This window comes from Apodemus sylvaticus, chromosome 12 (assembly GCF_947179515.1).
Source record: "Apodemus sylvaticus chromosome 12, mApoSyl1.1, whole genome shotgun sequence".
In the NCBI taxonomy this organism is placed as follows: domain Eukaryota; kingdom Metazoa; phylum Chordata; class Mammalia; order Rodentia; family Muridae; genus Apodemus; species Apodemus sylvaticus.
Genome location: NC_067483.1, coordinates 69721598 through 69739620, shown reverse-complemented (window position 1 = coordinate 69739620; position 18023 = coordinate 69721598). Strand labels below are relative to the sequence as shown.

At 42.1% G+C, this 18023-nt stretch overlaps 1 protein-coding gene across 4 annotated transcripts in view; it reads left to right on the top strand.

Annotated features, from left to right (window-relative positions):
• Positions 1-18023, top strand: part of Dnm3 (dynamin 3) — a 485510-nt gene that overhangs the window by 154471 nt on the left and 313016 nt on the right. For all 4 annotated transcript variants that reach the window (XM_052200636.1, XM_052200637.1, XM_052200635.1 and 1 more), the window contains exons 7-10: positions 1629-1771; positions 6690-6825; positions 8896-8963; positions 12375-12513. In XM_052200636.1, the coding sequence (XP_052056596.1) occupies positions 1629-1771; positions 6690-6825; positions 8896-8963; positions 12375-12513 (486 nt within the window). The remainder of the gene's footprint in view (positions 1-1628; positions 1772-6689; positions 6826-8895; positions 8964-12374; positions 12514-18023) is intronic.

Sequence of the window (18023 nt, the reverse complement as noted above, 5' to 3'; positions counted from 1 at the left end):
GACGTTTTTAGAAAATAAAGACCAATATTATAATTTTAAGTGATGTAACAGACTACCATAAAATTCATGCTTTTTAATTAAGAGAAAAACGAGCATTTAGAAGCTATGTGTCTGCATTTGGCTGTATCACTTAAGACACCAATACATTTTAAACAGCTACACAAGTTGATCATGTAAGAAACACAGTATTCTTTTACCGGTGTAGCCAGTGCTTGAAACACTTCCTATGTTATTGCTTCCATACCTATATTGGCTTAACTAAACTATAGACAGATTAAGAGATACCTTAGAGAAAAGTCACTAATATGCTTAGAAATATAAAGTTAGAAATAAAGTAGGTTTTGAATACTAGAAAACCTGAAGGGCACAAGTCACCTATTTAGGTTGCCAGTGATCACTAAGTTAGGACATAAATGCATTCTTACTGGATGAAATTTGACTGGATTTTGTATTGCAGATCTTTCCTTTCCTATATAAGCACTCTCTGTTATTGCAAATATCTTCACTCTGTTAGAAATTAGGAAAACCATTATTAGTGATTCAGTGCTGTGGCCCCAAAGAACAGTTGGTATGGGAAAGATAGAACATAGAATGGCATTTTTGAGGGGTTTAGAGGAGTGCCATCATGGCTGGAAAACATGGAGAGGGTGTCAATGGAAAGAGATGAAGGGGAAGGACGTTTTAGAAAATAAACATCAATAGTATGCCTTGGGAAGGCAGACAATGGTTAGGGCCTCTAATGTTCACAAGTGTGAGTCAAGAGCTTTTGCTATTATCTTAAGCAGAGAGATTGGTTTAAGAGACTTACTAAAAATAATAAAGGGGTCAAGTTGGTGAATTTAAAGGAATATGCAAATCACAGGCAGGAAGATTAATTGTAGACTAGGTAGAATTAAAATTGGGGAGATCAGTTAATAGAAAAGTGAAAAAAAATGTGCTACCTTGGTCTTTGTTAGGGCTAATAGCTTTGAGAGATGCCAGCGAGAGCTGAGAACTTAGACACAATAGAGCTTGTGGTGGGGGACCGTAATCTTTGATGAATAACTAGTTGGCTAGACTAACTCCCATGCTACCAGATTATTAGGAAGTTGGATGCCTGTCAGAGAAGTCAGGTGTACTGGTTGGCTTTCACAAATATAAGAAAATACCCCTAAACAAACAACTCACAGGGAAAAGAGATGAATTTTGGCTCCTGCTTTTGGAGTTCAGTTCATGGCCATCTGATTTTACTGTGCTGGGCCTTCATAGCAGAGAAGGTTGAAAAAGGAACCAAAGTCTCAATGGCCTTCAAGGGCATGATTCCTGAAATCTAACTTCTTCCCAGTAGCCCTATATCCTAAGTGTTCTAATGACCTTCCAACAATTCTACAGGTTTGTGACCAAGCTTTTGGACATTTGAAGACACCACAGATTCAAACTGTAATAATGGGGGAGTTAATTTGGGTGTGTTGGAGCTGGGGTGCTATTTATGGATCCAGAAGGAGATGGTTGAATGTATATGCCAACAGCAGAGACAGGAAGTCCTGTTTGGACTTGAGTCACGAGAGGTAACAATGGAGGCTGAAGTTTTCCTCATACGCTGATCTCCAAGCTTATATACATGTGTGATTTTGCTGTGTTTTATTTAGCAACTTACCAACCATATTCGAGATACCCTGCCTAACTTCAGGAACAAGCTACAGGGACAGCTGCTCTCCATAGAACATGAAGTAGAAGCCTTCAAAAACTTCAAACCGGAAGACCCCACAAGGAAGACCAAAGCACTGCTACAGTGGGTCACCTCTCTCTTCCTCTGTTTGTTTGAAACTGCTTGCCTTGCCTGCGCATGCTCCTCGTGTTGCCTTCTGGAAGCAGCAAGGGCAGAGCTGAGGTCCCGCATGTGATACAGTGGCCCTTGACTCCTTATGTTTTCTCAGGGAACACTTTCAGATTTTACTGTTATTACAAAGCTAACCAGTTGTCCATTTCTGCAGATTCACTCAGGGAGCATAACTAGCAGTGATAATTCAGCAGAGTGTTTCTCCCTTGGCCTCAGAAGTCAGAAGAGATGAGCATATCTTTTTTTATATTTTATAACTATATCTATAGATGTTGCCTTATTATCTTTGTTTCCAATTTTCACATGATTTGTCCTTGTGTATATCACAGGACATATAAAAGGCTTACTTAAAAACAATTACATTTCAATTTCCTTTCCCTTTCTGGTAATGATTTTTTTTAATTCATTTTGTTTTCGTAAAGAAAATGGCTATACATCTTAACTTCTTACTATTGTTCTATAGCTCTCATCCATAACTATCCACACTACCATAATGATTTTAATATGGCTGTTTAAACTTCAAGCATTAAAAACTCAAGCAGGGCTTTGGGCTTTTATGCCTTCATGATCTGTCCATCTTCACAATCTTCCCATCCTCCTTTATTCTTGCGGTATTTGAAGATATGATAGCAGAGTTGCTAGAGAACACTGGCTCCTTTTATCTCTCCTTCAACCCCTGTAGACTCCACATGTTTCTTCATCCGTGTGCATCAACTTGCACTAGGTCTGTTTCAACTGGAAGATCTAGCATTCCCACATACCTAAGTTATCCATCAATGATGATAGTTGATATCTCTTAAAGTACTATTATTTTACTTATTCATTTACAGTTGTGTGCATTATTTCATATATGTACATATATGAAATTGTTCCATATATGTACATATATGAAATTGTTCCATATATGTACATATTGTGGGCATGCATGTGTGTGTGTGTGTGTGTGTGTGTGTGTGCGGATCAGAGGTTAACATTGATGTCTTCTTTAATTGCGCTCTCATTTTTTGGGACAGTATCTCTCACTGAACCAGGAGCTCACCAATTTAGCTAGTCTAGCTAACAAGCCCAAGAGAGACTCCTATCTTCCCTGCTCCAATCATGGAATTGTAGGTGCATGGTACTGGGCCTGGCTTTCTATGTAGGTGCTAGGGGTCTGAACTCAGGTCCTTTTACTTGTGTGGAAACATTTTAGCAACTAAACCATTTCCCTGGCTGATTTTGTGGCACCTTTATCTCTTGTACCTCAAAGCAAACTTTATTTTTCATTCAACCCCTCTGTAGTATGCAACATTCCTTTCTTCTGCATCTTCACTGTGTGTGTGCCTGCAAGCTTCATTGCTGGCAGGGAAGAGAGACAAGAATCAAACCTGGTCCAGGCTGACTTATGTAGTGGTGCTAGGACAGACTTCAGGAGTCTGACACCAGGTAGTTTATTTTAGTCATATTTAAGCACAGCACAAATTCAGAAAGAAAGTTTTCTGATAGCAATGAGTCGAGTCCCACGTGTACAACAATACTTAAGACATGTTTGTGTGGAAACTCTTTTCAAAGTGTGTGTGTGTGTGTGTGTGTGTGTGTGTGTGTGTGACCTTTTCCATAAAGATCAGTTCTGTTGAGTCAGGGCACAACTCAAGATAGGGATAAGAGTCTGGGGAGAATGACTGAGGTAAACAGAATACCCATAGGAATCGGGATTAGCCTGGCCCTAAGATAACAGAAGCTATGCAGGCCATATAGTTGTTGAGAACTGCAAGTGACATCTCTCATAAGGATGGATTTTATGAACTGAGAAGCAATGATTAAGATTTAGGCGTGGTGGGAAGTCTGGAAAAAATAGACACAATATTTGGGTGAAGTCTGGCCCTACAGATAGCAAAAGATCACCAGGTCATAAACTAAATCCTTTCCCAGAATTCTGTGTGGAATGGCAAACACCTCCTTCCTTTGAAGACACAAGCCTGCATGTTTAACGTTCCTGGCATTTCCAGTCCTTATCTGTGTGCACAAGGACCTCTGAGCCATGACACATCCCAATAGTTTCTTCCTTATATTTGTCTTTTTTCTTCTCTACTTGGTGAGATTTGGCTTCTTGTCCTAGGAACTTGTTTCTACTGTAGTCCAGCTATAGCCTGGTGATACCAACCTCCTGGGCCGAGCACCCACATGGACAGGAATGCCATCAGCACTTTTCTGCTGTACCCATCTGTGGAGGCAGCATATTTCTGTAAACCTGGGCCACTTTGGCACCCTGAAGACTTCTGTAGTGCCCTCCTACAATTTGAATGTCATCGTCCATTCAGACAGGTGTACATCTAGCATTACATTACTGTCACAGCTCTTTGGAAAGAGTGGGGGGGGCATAATCTTCCTTCAAATGTGCAAGGATGCATCAAAATGCATTCTATGGTTCTTGCTTTGGTCAGAAGTCACAATGATACCAAACTGGTGGTTTTTCAGGTTTTTTAAAAAAGAGATTTCCAAATATTCAAAAAGTTTTAGTGGCATCTTAATTGCATCATGCTGTCTTTCACTTAAAATAATACCTTGACAAAGATGAAATTTTTTAAAGAGTAGAATGATTTCCAAGTTTGTTTGTTTCTCCTTGTCTTTGGTTAAACTCTTATAAAAAATTTCAAGTTATATAGAAAAGAAATGTACTTATATTGAGGTCATACATCACTATCTCTACATCTGTCTGAAGCTAGGATGCAAAGACTAGTCTTTGCCTCTGTCACATCATGGGTCTTAGCTGCAGAATGTTCCACCATTAGGTAGTTGACTAGCCTGTTGATTCTGTTGTCTTCTTTTTGTGTGTGCTCCTCTTTCCTGACACGTTTCCTTGTTCCCTCTTCCTTCCATCTTTCCATGTACTGGACTCAAACTCTGGCTCTGAGTCCTACCATGTCAACAATGACTGTGACACTTTGTGTTTAAGAAGAGGATCATCAAGACAAGCTTATAAATGATGAATTGTGTTAGACACTAATAAATGCTGTTAGTCATAAGTAGAGAATGTTGGAGCCCAGAGGAGGAGTTGGGAACATGTGAAGAGAGGAATTATTAATTCCCAGATGGCAATTAATGATGTTCAAGGCCCTCAAGTACGAGGGATGTATGTTAGGTTTAAGGAGGAGGGTAAGAGACTAGAATGGGCTCAGGGAAAGCTTATTCCAATACCTCCAAATGGAGGGTATGGGAAGAATTGACAGAGATGAAGTCTGCAAAATTTTCTAGTGTTTTAATGCACATACCACAACTTTCTAGGCACTTAACAAAAACCATTAAAAACATCAGATACTTGAGCATGGCTAAATAGTTTGTCATTACTTTGACCCACTATATCCAATCAATTGTTGACACTAAAAACATACAAGTTTCAGAAAGATCTGAAAATACTTTCCATTAGATTTTGAATTTGAAAGTAGTAGTTCTAGTATGTCAGAATTAGAATCTCTATGTCAAGTGATCAACACAAAATGGCAATACTTTTTCTCTTCTGTCTTTTATTTTTACCAGTGGTTTAAGATAGTTAATTGATTCACTGGTCAAATATTTATTAAGCATATCTTGTATGTTACCCATGTGGTGCACGCCCTTGCCCACCAGGGAGTGACTGACGGGGAAGCAGTGCTCTAAGAAACGTTGTTAGACATAGGCTGAAGAAGCAGAGGCTCCCTTAATCTGGGCAGTCATAGATGATGCTGGGAGCTGAGGACCACTGATCATGATGGGTTTCTCAGAAGAATTAATACTCAAGCTGAGTCTTGAGAATAGAAGGCAATTATTCCAGGCAGGGGATGGAGTCAATGGTGCTGTAAATCCTCAAAGCACATACAAAAATACAGGGACATGGTACATGTGGGGATTAGCCAGAAGAGTCTTTGAGTTTAGATTGGATGGTGTATATTATGGAGCAAGAGATCATCCTCAAGAACAGCCAAAACCACAGCACAAAGAATCCTACATAATGGGTTAACTCAAATCGTGGGAACCCACTGGAAGGCAAGGCAGAACTGGTTAGAAGGGTCTGTGACAGCAGGTTTGTGTGGCTGTGTCAGGGTAGGATCTGACCAGACAGAATCCTAGGATCAGGATGGAAACCTACAGGTACCTTAGTAATTCAAGAAGGGGTTGTGGAGGGCTGAGCTAAGGGGAGGGAATCAGCAGGCCCCAGACTGAGAGAAAGAAAACAGTTTAAGCGGTTCACGGTTTAGGTGTTTTGATCCAAGACAGCTAAGAGAAAATATATGTCCAGCACACGATTGAATATGCAGGCCAGGGACTCCTCTGAACGATGGCATCTGAAGGTGGGGGAAACTGTGTCTTGATGACTTTTGAAGCTCTGGTAACCTTTAGAGCACCCAGCACATAGTTGTAGGATGAGGAGGACAGACTGAGGTGCCATATTGGAGGAAGAAAAGGAGCCTGTGCTGTGTGTGTGTGTATGTAGGTGTGTGTGTGTATGTAGGTGTGTGGCTGGGCTTGTGTGTGGGTGTTTCAGTGGCAGGAGCTGGGAGTGGACAGGCATGATGTCACAGAAGTGGAGGCTCACTTAAGATTAATTACATAACTTTTAAAATCCAAGTGTTCCTTGACTACCATTTCATGTCATAATCACAATGAATAGAACACATTTAAAGAGAATGATACTTAAAATATTTACTCTAGTTAAAATGTGTAAAATAAATCTGTTCCTGCAACAGCCTTGCTACAGCCAAATGACGCGCAGTGCTAACTTAGCCAGTAGGTGTCACTAAGAACACCAGGAAAGGAGTCAAAGCTACACCCTTAGTAAAATCAGGCAAGGACAGGAGAGCTGTGTGATGTTAACTAACTTTAACTTGGGTTTATTTCTCTTTCTCAATTCTAGGATGGTCCAACAGTTTGCTGTGGACTTTGAGAAGAGAATCGAAGGCTCAGGGGATCAAGTCGACACCTTAGAGCTCTCTGGCGGTGCTAAGATCAACCGCATTTTCCACGAACGCTTTCCTTTTGAGATAGTGAAGGTCTGTAAGGAACGTTCTTTTCTCCCTTTGTCCCACCTCATTTCCTGGTCTCCCCTGCAGCTCTATTGATGCACTGTGATGTATCACAGGACCAACAGAATCCTTTGTACTCGAAATCTGCTTTTCTGACTTCAGTGAGCTCATAGAAATTACTTCAAGAAACAATACCTCAGTTTTCCATGATATCTATCAGTTGTCTAATTTAAAATATTTCTGAGACTCTCCTACAGGCCAAGGTCCCAGTGGCCAAGAGAGAAAAGGGTCGAATTTATTTAGTAAGGAAAATGAAATAAGTAGACAACATAAGAAAAATCCAAGTGCTGCTCCGGTGACGTGATGTAAAGGTTCCTTTCCATGGGATATTTAGATAGGCTCCCTCTGAGCGAAGAAGGGGACATTATCCATGACCAGCCGGTCACAGTGACATCAGTGTTAAGAGAAGTCCTGGGGAGAGGCTCGCTTAGGGAAGAAGCTATGCATCCAGGGCTGTCCTGGCTGCTGTTGTTCATGGTTCACAATGGAAAGCAAGAGGAGGATTTCAGACAGGCGACTGTTATCTGATTGGGTCGATCATCGCCATAGAGAATGGTGACTGCGGGATCACCAAGAGATAAGCAGTAGATGTGGTAAAGAAGAGGAGGGCCTCACCAGAGATGGACGGACAATGTTTTCTGCCCGAAGCTTCTGTAATCTCAGGAGTCTCTTAGAGACAAAGAAAGCAAAATTACAAACACATGGCTGGGCACATGGTCTTGGAAGGGATCTTGTGCAAGGAGGAAGCTCTGAAATGTACATTTTTAAAGCTTCTTGGTCAAAATGATGTAATGAGAAAGAGTGGAGAGAAACGGATGACTGGGAATTTAGGGGTAAGGTTGACAGGCTTGGATCGATTCCCGAGACAGAAACCAGAGGTTCAAAATTACTCCCCAAGGTTGGTCTCTTGCCGTTGAGTGCATGATGGTGCCCATCAGACGAGGGAACTGAGGGAAAGTGTCGGTGTGTAGGAAGGAAATGAGAATTGTTTTCATTTGCTGAGAGTGATTGCTCAGCAAGGCAGCTGAACAGTTTAGGGCCCACGCCACTCGCCTCAGGATGAGGAGGCGAGTGTTTATGTATTGGTGTGGGAAGAAGGTGGGTAAATAGATCGTTTTATTAAAATGTGCTAAGTAAAGTGACAAACTTCAGCATAGGGTGCTATGGCAACAGAACCCACAGACATGAATCCCAGCCGGAGGATGCCAGGGAGCCAGCGCCTGAACAGAGCTTGGAAGGATGGGTAGCTAGTAAAGCCGGAAGAGGTGGGAGAGGGGGTGCAAATGCTCATGACACAAAGGAAGAAATGACGACGGATCTGAACTCTGAAGCCACAGCGTATGCCAGAAGCTTAGAGCACGTCGTTAACTCCGAGATGTAAAGCATAAGGGGGGAGGAAATGGACAGAGCGAGGCTGGACCGGCCGCGTCCCTGTCAAAGCTGAGTCTGGTGCTCTCTGGATGTGCCTTTTGGGACGAAGCTCTGTGGCACTTTGATCTTACTTCCAAGTCGATTTGTAGTGCCTAGGTCTTCTGGGAAATATTTATATAGCAATGCATCCTGTGTTGGCTTCGTAAGGTATTATTAATTTCCTCTTATAAAGAGGTCTTATGGTCAGGTGGTTAAGATGGCCAGAAAGAAAAGACAGCTGTGCCGCGGCCACCCATCAGAAGACGTTCTCATTGAGGCAGCCTCCTGTGGCCTCCACTTTAGTACATTCAGCAAAAAATAATTGTGTGTTTCAAATGAGTGGCTGGGTTTGTGTCCAGGAGGTTTTCCTTATGCACAGTATTCCTCATGTATAACAGAGTTAAAAAAAAAAAAACCCTCTGATCCACTGGAACTTCCAGAAATCCCCAGTGTCCCATGTGGCCTTGAACTCCATATAAACAGATGTTTTGACCATCTGGGTTTAGCTTACAAAAGACATGAGTATCCATTTATTAATAACAGTAAGGTTATCCTCATTCTATACTATCCAATAATATTATCCGAAAGAATTAAGTGTCATAACCGTGGCTCGCTTTGCATCTGCAGATGGAGTTCAATGAGAAAGAACTGAGAAGAGAAATAAGCTATGCAATCAAAAACATACATGGGATCAGGCAAGTGGGCCACATTTTTTCCTGACTTCAAGCTACCCAAAGAAAATGAGTATTTCAAATGGCTGGTAAAGTGGTTTTTCATCATCAAAAGAAAGAGAGTTAGAAGTCAGAAAAAGAAAATCTCGGTTTTTGACTTAGTGTTAGTTTTCTATACTGCTAGAGAGATTTTAGTGATGATGATGATGATGATGATGATAAAAACCTTTCTGTACCCTTGGCCTATGCTCTTTCCAATAAGAACTGAGCATTCTATTCATCTCTGAGTAGGTGAACAAGAGTCTGTTTGTTCTCTACCTGGGGGGACTTGCTTATGTGAGATGCTTACAAGCAATGGAGAACTGGCAGAATAATTTGGGGTTGTGGAGAGAAATTGGGAAAGGGAATTATTTTTCAATGGAACCTTTCCTATGTAATGAATAATTTCAATCATAGTGTGTTGCGTGCCTATATTTGTGTTTGTGTGAGATAGAGTGTGAGTGTATGTGTGTATGAGTGTGTGTGTGAGTGTGTGCATGTGTGTGTGTATGTGTGAGTGTGTGAATGTGTGTGTGAGTGTGTGTATGTGTGAGTGCGTGTGAGTATATGTGAGTGTATGTCTGTGTGAATGTGTGCATGACTGGTGAGTGTGTGTAAGTGTGTGAGTATGAATGTGTGAGTGTGTGAATGTGTGTGTGAATGTGTGCATGAGTATGTGAGTATAAGTGTGTGAGTATGTGTGTGAGTATGTGTGAATGTGTGTGTGAGTGTGTATGAGTGTGTATGTATGTGTGTATGAATGTATGTGAGTGTGTGTGTCTGTGAGTGTGTGTGAGTATGAGTGTGTGTGTGTGTGAACATGCAGATACATAGGTACATGCATATGAAGAACTCGTGCAGTGGGCCTGAAGGGTGGAAGACAATAATGCAGTGTTGAGGAAGGAAGGGTAGTGGGAGTCAAGCAGAGAGATACTGAGTGCAGAGAGATGCTGGTCTTAGTGGAGCTGAGTTTTCCATTTTGGCTGTTGCAGGTTGTATGGTCGGGAGACTGGGGTGACAGGGGCATGAATATGACCTGGAGTAGAAACTGAATTTCCCCTCATTGAGAGTAGTGCTATTCTCTTATTTTGTATTTTAGTGTTCTTAGGCTTTAGATAACAAATCCTCATAGACAGAGTAGCTTATCAACAACGAAATGGGTCTCTCACGGTTTTGGAGGCTGAAATCACAAGAGTTCCCCAGCTTGACCTGGCCTGGCTAGGTGAGGGGCTTCTTCCGGTGTGTGTATCACTCAGCTCTCATAGTGCCTGTATGTGGTCAAAGGAAGACCACCAAGCTCTCTGATCTCTTCCCACGAGACACTCACCTCATTCCTGAAAGTTTCACCCTTACAATCTAGTTTCATGCCAAAGGCCCTACATCATATGTGGTGACATCAAGTATACAGGGCTTTAACATATACATCTTAGGGGAAACATGCACATTCAGCACATAGTGATATAGTCTAGAATTCTGACATAAATTATTTTAAAACACATTTTTTGAGCCCACGTAGAGTAAGCTAATCCCACGTAGGCTGCTGGTTCATGGTTCATAGGTTACCTTAAGTGAAGGAGTGTTGGAGGCCAGTGTAGTTCAGCTTCTGACACAGGGTCAGGACGAGATTATGTTGGGAAGAGATTCTAAAAAGGACTTCTCCCCCATCTCCACCTGCTCCCCGTGCTGGGGTTATAGGCACACACCAGCACACCTAGCTTCTCAGGCACTGGGATGGAGTTGAGACCTTGATGTTGGTATGTCAAATACTTAACAACGGAACTGCATTTTCCACTGTTTATAAAACATACATAACTTCTTCTATCCTTATATTTGCTTCCCTGATTTCCTGTTTCACATGAGAAAAGCATATAATGACATCAAATTTGAATTAATTCCAGATAAAAAGATTTTTGTGATTCTTGTTATTTGTTGATTTTATAAGTGCATCATTTAGGCATTGTGCATTGTCTAAGTGATTGACAGCTCCTCTACAGTCACACCCTTCCTCCGGCACCCAGGGACTTTTTGCTGAGAGCCAGCTATCTCTCTGTATTACAGAAGCCTTTCTGGAAAGAGCAGACTCTGGGGCCCCACTTTTTTGCCATGTAAAGGGGAGGTTTACTTGCTAAGAGTGGGCTGCTTTTGAAATCCTTTCGGGATGGTAAATGGAAACTTAGTAAATCAACTCTTGGAATCTACTGAGTGTTGGTCTCGGGACTCCCCAGAGATAACCCAGTCCACAGATGCACATTCTCCTATAAAATAGCACACTATGTACATGTAACAAGCACTCAACTTCTCTATGGTTTGAGTTATCTCTAAATTACTCAAAATACCTAATGCTGTATGAAAATAGTTGTTACATGGCATTTTTTGGACAAATAATGTCAACAATACTGTCTGTAGTGTTCTATATACACAATTTTTTTTTCTGAAAAATTTCAGACAGTGGTTGAATCTACAAGGAACATGGTGTTATGGAGGCCTGGTTATGTTTGTTCCTTTGTGTTGTTTTGAAATAGTGAGTTGAGACAAATTACAGTTAACATTACTTTGTAAGTTATGAAAACATGCATGGCTATTTTGTGTGCTGCTCAGGGCACTGAGCCCAGTGCTTGGCCAAGGCTGGGCAAACACTACTTTTCTTAATGCGTGGGCATTGCTGTTAGACAGGAACTTGTATTTTAAGGTTATTAAAGATAGTATTATCTTTGTGTGTATGGATATATGCATGTTTCTGTGTGCATGTATGTATGCCAAGGTGTGTGTGTGTGTGTGTGTATGTACATGAGTGCATGCACATACACTTGGGTATGTTTGTGTGCTAGTGTGTATGTGATGTATGCTGGGGTATGTTTGGGTACTAGTGTGTGTGTATGTATACATGTGTGGTGGGCTATGTTCTGGGGTATGTTTGTATGCTAGTGTGTGTATATGTGTGTGTATTGTGTGCTGGCATGAGCTTGTATGCTGGTGTGTTGCCAGTGTGTGGCCATGGTATAAGTGTACTGGGGCACCTAGTGGAAGGCACAGGACAGCCTCGGCTGTCATTCTTCAGGAGCCATCTCCCTTTGATCTTGAAGACAGGATATCTTATTAACCCTACGCTTTCCAAGCAAGCTATGGAGGCCAAACAGTGAGCCCCAGAGATCCAAGCCTTACCTCCTCTGGGACCACAGGCTTATACCACAGTCCTGTCTTTTTAGTGTGTGGGTGCATCAGATTCTCATGCTTGCAAGGCCAGTATTTAATGACTGACATGTCGCTTCAACCACTGTTTAAAACTTGGTAGTAGACTGCATACTCAATTTAAGTCCCACGCCAATTTAAACACCTTTCGAGGGCTCTTGGCTACTCCTCAGCTGCTGAAGTCTCATCTCTCTTTCTTACCCTCAGGACAGGACTGTTTACTCCAGACATGGCGTTCGAGGCCATAGTCAAGAAGCAGATAGTGAAACTGAAAGGGCCGTCCTTGAAGAGCGTGGACCTGGTAATGCAGGAGCTGATCAACACTGTGAAGAAGTGTACCAAGAGGGTAAGCTTGGATTATTTAACTACCCAGGAAATGTCTCATGGATTCATTCGCCTTTCCCGTCCCACTGCACGGCTCTGTCTCCATAACTCTACTTTATTAAAGAGGTTTGCATCTGTGCAAGGACAAAGACTCTGGCAAATTACTGTAGAAACTGCCTTTTCAGTAAGCAGAGCATGCACTTCCATCGTGCTCTGCCATAACTTTGCTTAGCTCAGTAGGTATATATCTTTTAGTCACATAATATTTTTCTTTGTTGTCTGAATTAAGATAAGCATCACCTTAGGACAATTTGATGAATTCCCTGACCTAATTCCCATGGTCTGTGGTTGAAGGTAATTGTTAGGGAAGGGCATCATTGACTTTGTGTGTATCAATAAAGAGCAAATTCTTATAAATTAATAGCACTTTAGCCTGGTAGTCTGAAAGCAAACACTATATTGGTTAAGAGTCCAGGCTCTGAGGTCTGGTGACCCAGATTCAAACATAATTTCTGACTTCTGTCTGTAGGCACCTTGTGATGCACATGCAAATATGTCTGTCTCAGGTGTGCCACGCCCCATGCCTGTATACGTGTTTTGCATATTTACAGCACCATTGTGTTAGGCATCCAGAGACTTCAGGCATTATATTTTTCACTGCTGTGAGTTATCATTGGCATAATCCCATGTCACACATTAGCGTGCACTGATGGTATACTGGGGGGCACAGTTGCCTTCCCATATCATATGTAAATGAATAAGCCAGGGGAAGTAAGTACAACGATGCCTGAGATCACACAGCAAGGAATAACCAGAATGGTGCCTCTGAGGTCTTACAGAAACCTAACACACCAATTCGTCAGTACTGCCTTAACAAACAGTGGCTCATTCACAGGGGGCCATTTCCACAGCAGTCTGTGTGTGTGTGTGTGTGTGTGTGTATAATATATATTGAGTCTATGGAGAGCAGTTGAGGAAAGACTTCTCAGTTTGGGTGGCATCACACTAAAGGATATGGAGAAAATGTCCTAAATTGCTTAGACCACTAGAAGGCTATTTTGAGGGGAGGGTTAGAAAGATGACTCAGCAGTTAAGAGCACTCACTGTTCTTGCAGAGGACTGGAGTTGGGTTCCTAGTATCACATGTAGTAGCTCGTGAGTGCTTATAATTCTGGTTCAAAAGATCTGAAGTGTTCTTCCGGCTTCTACAGGTACCCACATACGTGCATGTATGTGCACACAGATAATACATTTTAAATCTAAATGTCTTTATTGTTTCTTATCCCTCCCTCCTCCTCTCTCTCTCTCTCTTTTCTTTTCTTCCTTCCTTCCTTTCCTTCTTTCTTTCATTTTTTCCTTTTCTTTGTGGCAGGGTCTCTCTGTGTAGATTTGGCTTGCCTGGAGCTTGCTGTGTTCATCAGGTCAGTCTTGAACTTGCAGAGATCAGCCTTCCTTTGCCTCTTAAGTACCAGAATTAAAGGTGTGGCCCACCAGGAAAAATTTAAAGAAATCTTTTGTAGTGGAAAAGAGAGTTAGTAGTGCTGTTTAGGTGAAAGTCTTTAGGGCAAAGCAGGCCTAACTCCTGACAGTTGGTACTGGGATCATTAGCATTTCTGGGAAACATGGTTTTATTTTTGTTGCCCTTTGCTTTATGTGAGGTCCCTGGCAGTGACTGGTAGGAAGGGTGTGAAGGTTGGTTTCAGTCTCCTGCTAGAAAAGCTCAAATGAAGAAGATCTGTGTGCATAGTGAATAAGTCAAATGAATGAGACTTCTAGCTATGATTTCCGAATTGAAAAGAGGCAAGGAAAGTGATGTGGTATCTTAAAGCTGAGAAGCAACCTGTGAAATGTCTACTGTTCTTCTGGGAGCCTTGTTATCCAAATCCCCATCTCTTCTCCCAAACAGCAAGTGCCCAAAAGGATCAGTACTGGGCATAGTGGGGGCGGAGGAAGCACAAGGGGAAGAAAGCCATCTTGTAAACAGCCACATTCATTGTCGCAGGAGCTGGTGAATACTCCACAAACCCTGCCTTGTTGCCTGTGCATCTGAGTACTCTTGACTGGCTTCTTAACTGAGATGTAGGATTAACTATTACTGCACCCTGTTCTAGCCACCTGGATCATTAGCTTCAGAGTGAAGATGTGGCCTGTGGAAAGCTTTCACGCACTGGTCCTCAGAGCCCTGCTCGATTTGATTTTACAGAATGGACTCTGATCAAATGCAAAAAAAAAAAAAAAAGTTGTTTGGTTTCTCTGAAAACTGAACTGAAGGCTTTGCAAAGCCTCAGTAAATTCTTAGCTGTGAACTCCGTGCTTCTGGTGATGTGTGGGCAGGATAGCTGTAAAACAGTGCGTGTTGTTGGCTGGCTCCTTGTAAAAATGGGGGGGGGTGCTTTCTGCGTTCAGATTCTGCATTCAGATTATTTAACAAGTGTGCTCAGGTTCTCCCCCTCCCCCATTAGAGAAAGCAGCGCTGGCAAGCGCAGATGAGGGATGTGGCTTATGAAATACAGAAGAGACATAACTGTAATCAGTGGATCCATATGCAGAGAGTGGGCCCTGGCCCAACATCAAAAGATGGGCACATGTGTGTACATTTATGTTTTCAGTTATATAAAGTGTTTATGGTATGTATGAATCTTTATTTATTTATTTTTTCTATCATTTCCCATTTTTTTCTGACTTACTGGAAAAGCAACAGTCAGCCTGGGATAAGATATCATGTTCCCAGATACCCTCTGGCTTCTATTCTTAACCCCTCCCCCACTTTTGGACCCCACTTCCATTAGACTCTCTGTGTATCAATCTCCTGTGTATCTTTACTGTCTTCTCAGAGCATTCTATATTTTGCTTTAAATACAATAAAAGTAAAACAAACAAAGCCCAGCTTTTTCCACAAGGTTGTTGTTTGTCCTGGAGATTTCTTTATAGATAAAAGTTTATTGGTATAATCCTAAAGAATATCCAAAGGCCTGAGATTAGGTCCTGAGTTTGCTTACCTCTCCTGTCATGGGCCTCACATATACTTTTATCATTCTCTCAAAAAAGTCTTTCCTTAAGGCCCAAATGGCACCAGTACTCCTCCAACCCTTACTGCTGTCACTAGCAGTCCGTCTCCTCCCATGATGCATCAGGATTCTTAGAAGTTGACTTATACTGTTTATCCTTCACTTACAATTCACCATCGGTGTCCAGTATCTGTGCAGAGCTCATCTCTAACAGCCAACAGCTATTGTTGTTTAATGTTGTTGATTCCAGGGACTTCCATTCAGTCCCTGCACCCCGGCTCCCCTGCTCCCCTGCTCCTCTGCTCCCCTGCTCCCCTGCACCCCGGCTCCCCTGCCTTCTTGTGGTCCTTGGCATCATCAACAGATGTCTTAGATGATGCAGCCCCGAAGTCTATGGCACTCAGAACTTACGCTACCCCTTGGACTTCCATTAAGAGTGAATGCAGGTACTCAGAAGGTGTTCGTAAGCCACTTCCTCTTTGCCTCCTGAGGCCTAGGTTCAAAAATGTAGAGTGGGGACTTTTTTTTTCAGAGAGCCCACTGTTGTGGGGACACATGGGTGAGTGAGGCACTCTTGATTTGCTGACCAGTTACCCAATTTCTGCCTGATTTAACTTTTCTATCAGGTGAAGCTCAAAGGACTACATTCCTATCTTTACTCTCACTTCCTTTACATTTCTAAGGCTGGCATATACCCATAACTCAGAAGAACAAAAACAAAAACAAAAGCAAACCCTATCTCAAGCCTATGGACTGCTCCCCTCTTCTTCTCCAGCTAATTCTTCAACCTTTATCTAGCCCACACCCCACTACTTTACGGAGATACCAAGGTCACCTGGGGCCTGACTGCCATGGCTCTTATTCCAGGCCTGGCCAGGTCTCTCTCTTCCAGGCCCTCCTCCACCTTTGCCTGTTCCCTCCCTTGTTCGCAGTGACTGTCCACCTCTGCCACCCTGCAGACCCTGGGATCAAACCTGCTCGGCTTTCCTCTCTTGTTTTCTAGTCTTAGTTGGCAGATGCATCCCCTAGCATCCGCTGCCCTTTAAACCTTAAACCTTCCCAAATCTACACCTCCAGAACAAGCCTTCTGAAATGATCTGTATCCATAGCTTGCTGAGAAAAGGTTCCATTTAGCTTATGGTTTTAGAGAAGATTCAGTTTTTCATGGCTGAGAAAGTGTGTGGTCCTGGGCACGTGATGAAGCCATTGAGATTACATAATCCAGGAAGCAGAGATCAAGGCTAGATAGAACCCATGGCACATTATAACCTTAAGAAATCTGTGTCTAACCACTCAGTTCCTCCAGGCAGTCCCCATCACTTCAAAGATACATAGCCTTCAAATTAGTGGTGCAAACTAAGGACCAATGGTTTCTAACAGAGTCTGTGGGCAAACATTACAGGTTCAATCCTGTCTCCCAGCTTACTACATCTATGTCATATTCTTTCATAAATTCTGAGGATTCTGCTGGTAGCCTACTGATCCTTTGACCTCTAAGCTCAATACCCTCAAATTCACCCTGTTATCAAAGTAGCCTTTCTAAATTCAGATATATATTTTTGTCTGTTTTATTAAAATAAATGCCCTTTCAAGCCTTGAGCATGAAGTTTAAATCTCTCAGGTTTGCATTTCACCATCTAATTTCCAAGTACTTACTCAGCTGTGTTTATTGTCCAACTGCTTGTTATGGCCACTGTTCATTCCCCTCTAAGATTTTTCTTGCTGTTGGCATTTGTACACGTGATTCTCTTTGCCTGGAATGTTTCTCTTTCCTCTACTGTCCTTCTTCATCATTTGTCATTTATAAAGGCCCATTCTTCATCTTTTCCTAACTGCTTTCCTGGCGGGGGAAACTCCTCTGCGACTCCTTTCCCAGCCCCTTTCCGTACCCCTTTCTCCTCGCTTCAGTTGCTAACCCATGTCTGTTTCTCTCATCATGCCTGAGACTGGGTGTGGGATTTGTATGTGTTCATTTGTTCCCCTGAGCCCTCCCCTCTTGCTGATAGTAAATTTGTTTATAACAGAGAACCATGTTCATTTATCTTTCAAACCCTAGGACCATCTGCAATGGCTACGACTCCCTAGGAGAGATAGTGTAGAAATATTTGTTAAAATTTTACATGTTCTGAAGTTTCCTTGATGCTGAAGAAAGCTGCACCTCATTTTGAAAGAGCGTCTTAGTAGTTTCTTGGAAAATGGTGACATCTGGACAGGGCTTGTTCAAACACCTGCCTTTCTTTATGTCTAATTTTGATACCCAAAACTTTTGGCCTTAGGTCTACCATCATCCTCTTATTTTAAACTAGTCTAATTAAAATTAATTTTTTCAGGTAAGAATCCTAATTAGCATTACATATGCTAACACTTCATTATCCGGCCCTTTTGAGTGCAAGGCATTAAGAAAGTGACTATATAATTTATCATCCAGTACAGGACATTCTTGAGAGTTAAAGGGAGCTATTAATACTTTCACCATAATTAGGAGAGTAAAATAGAACTGCTCTAGGCAATATAAAATGTATAG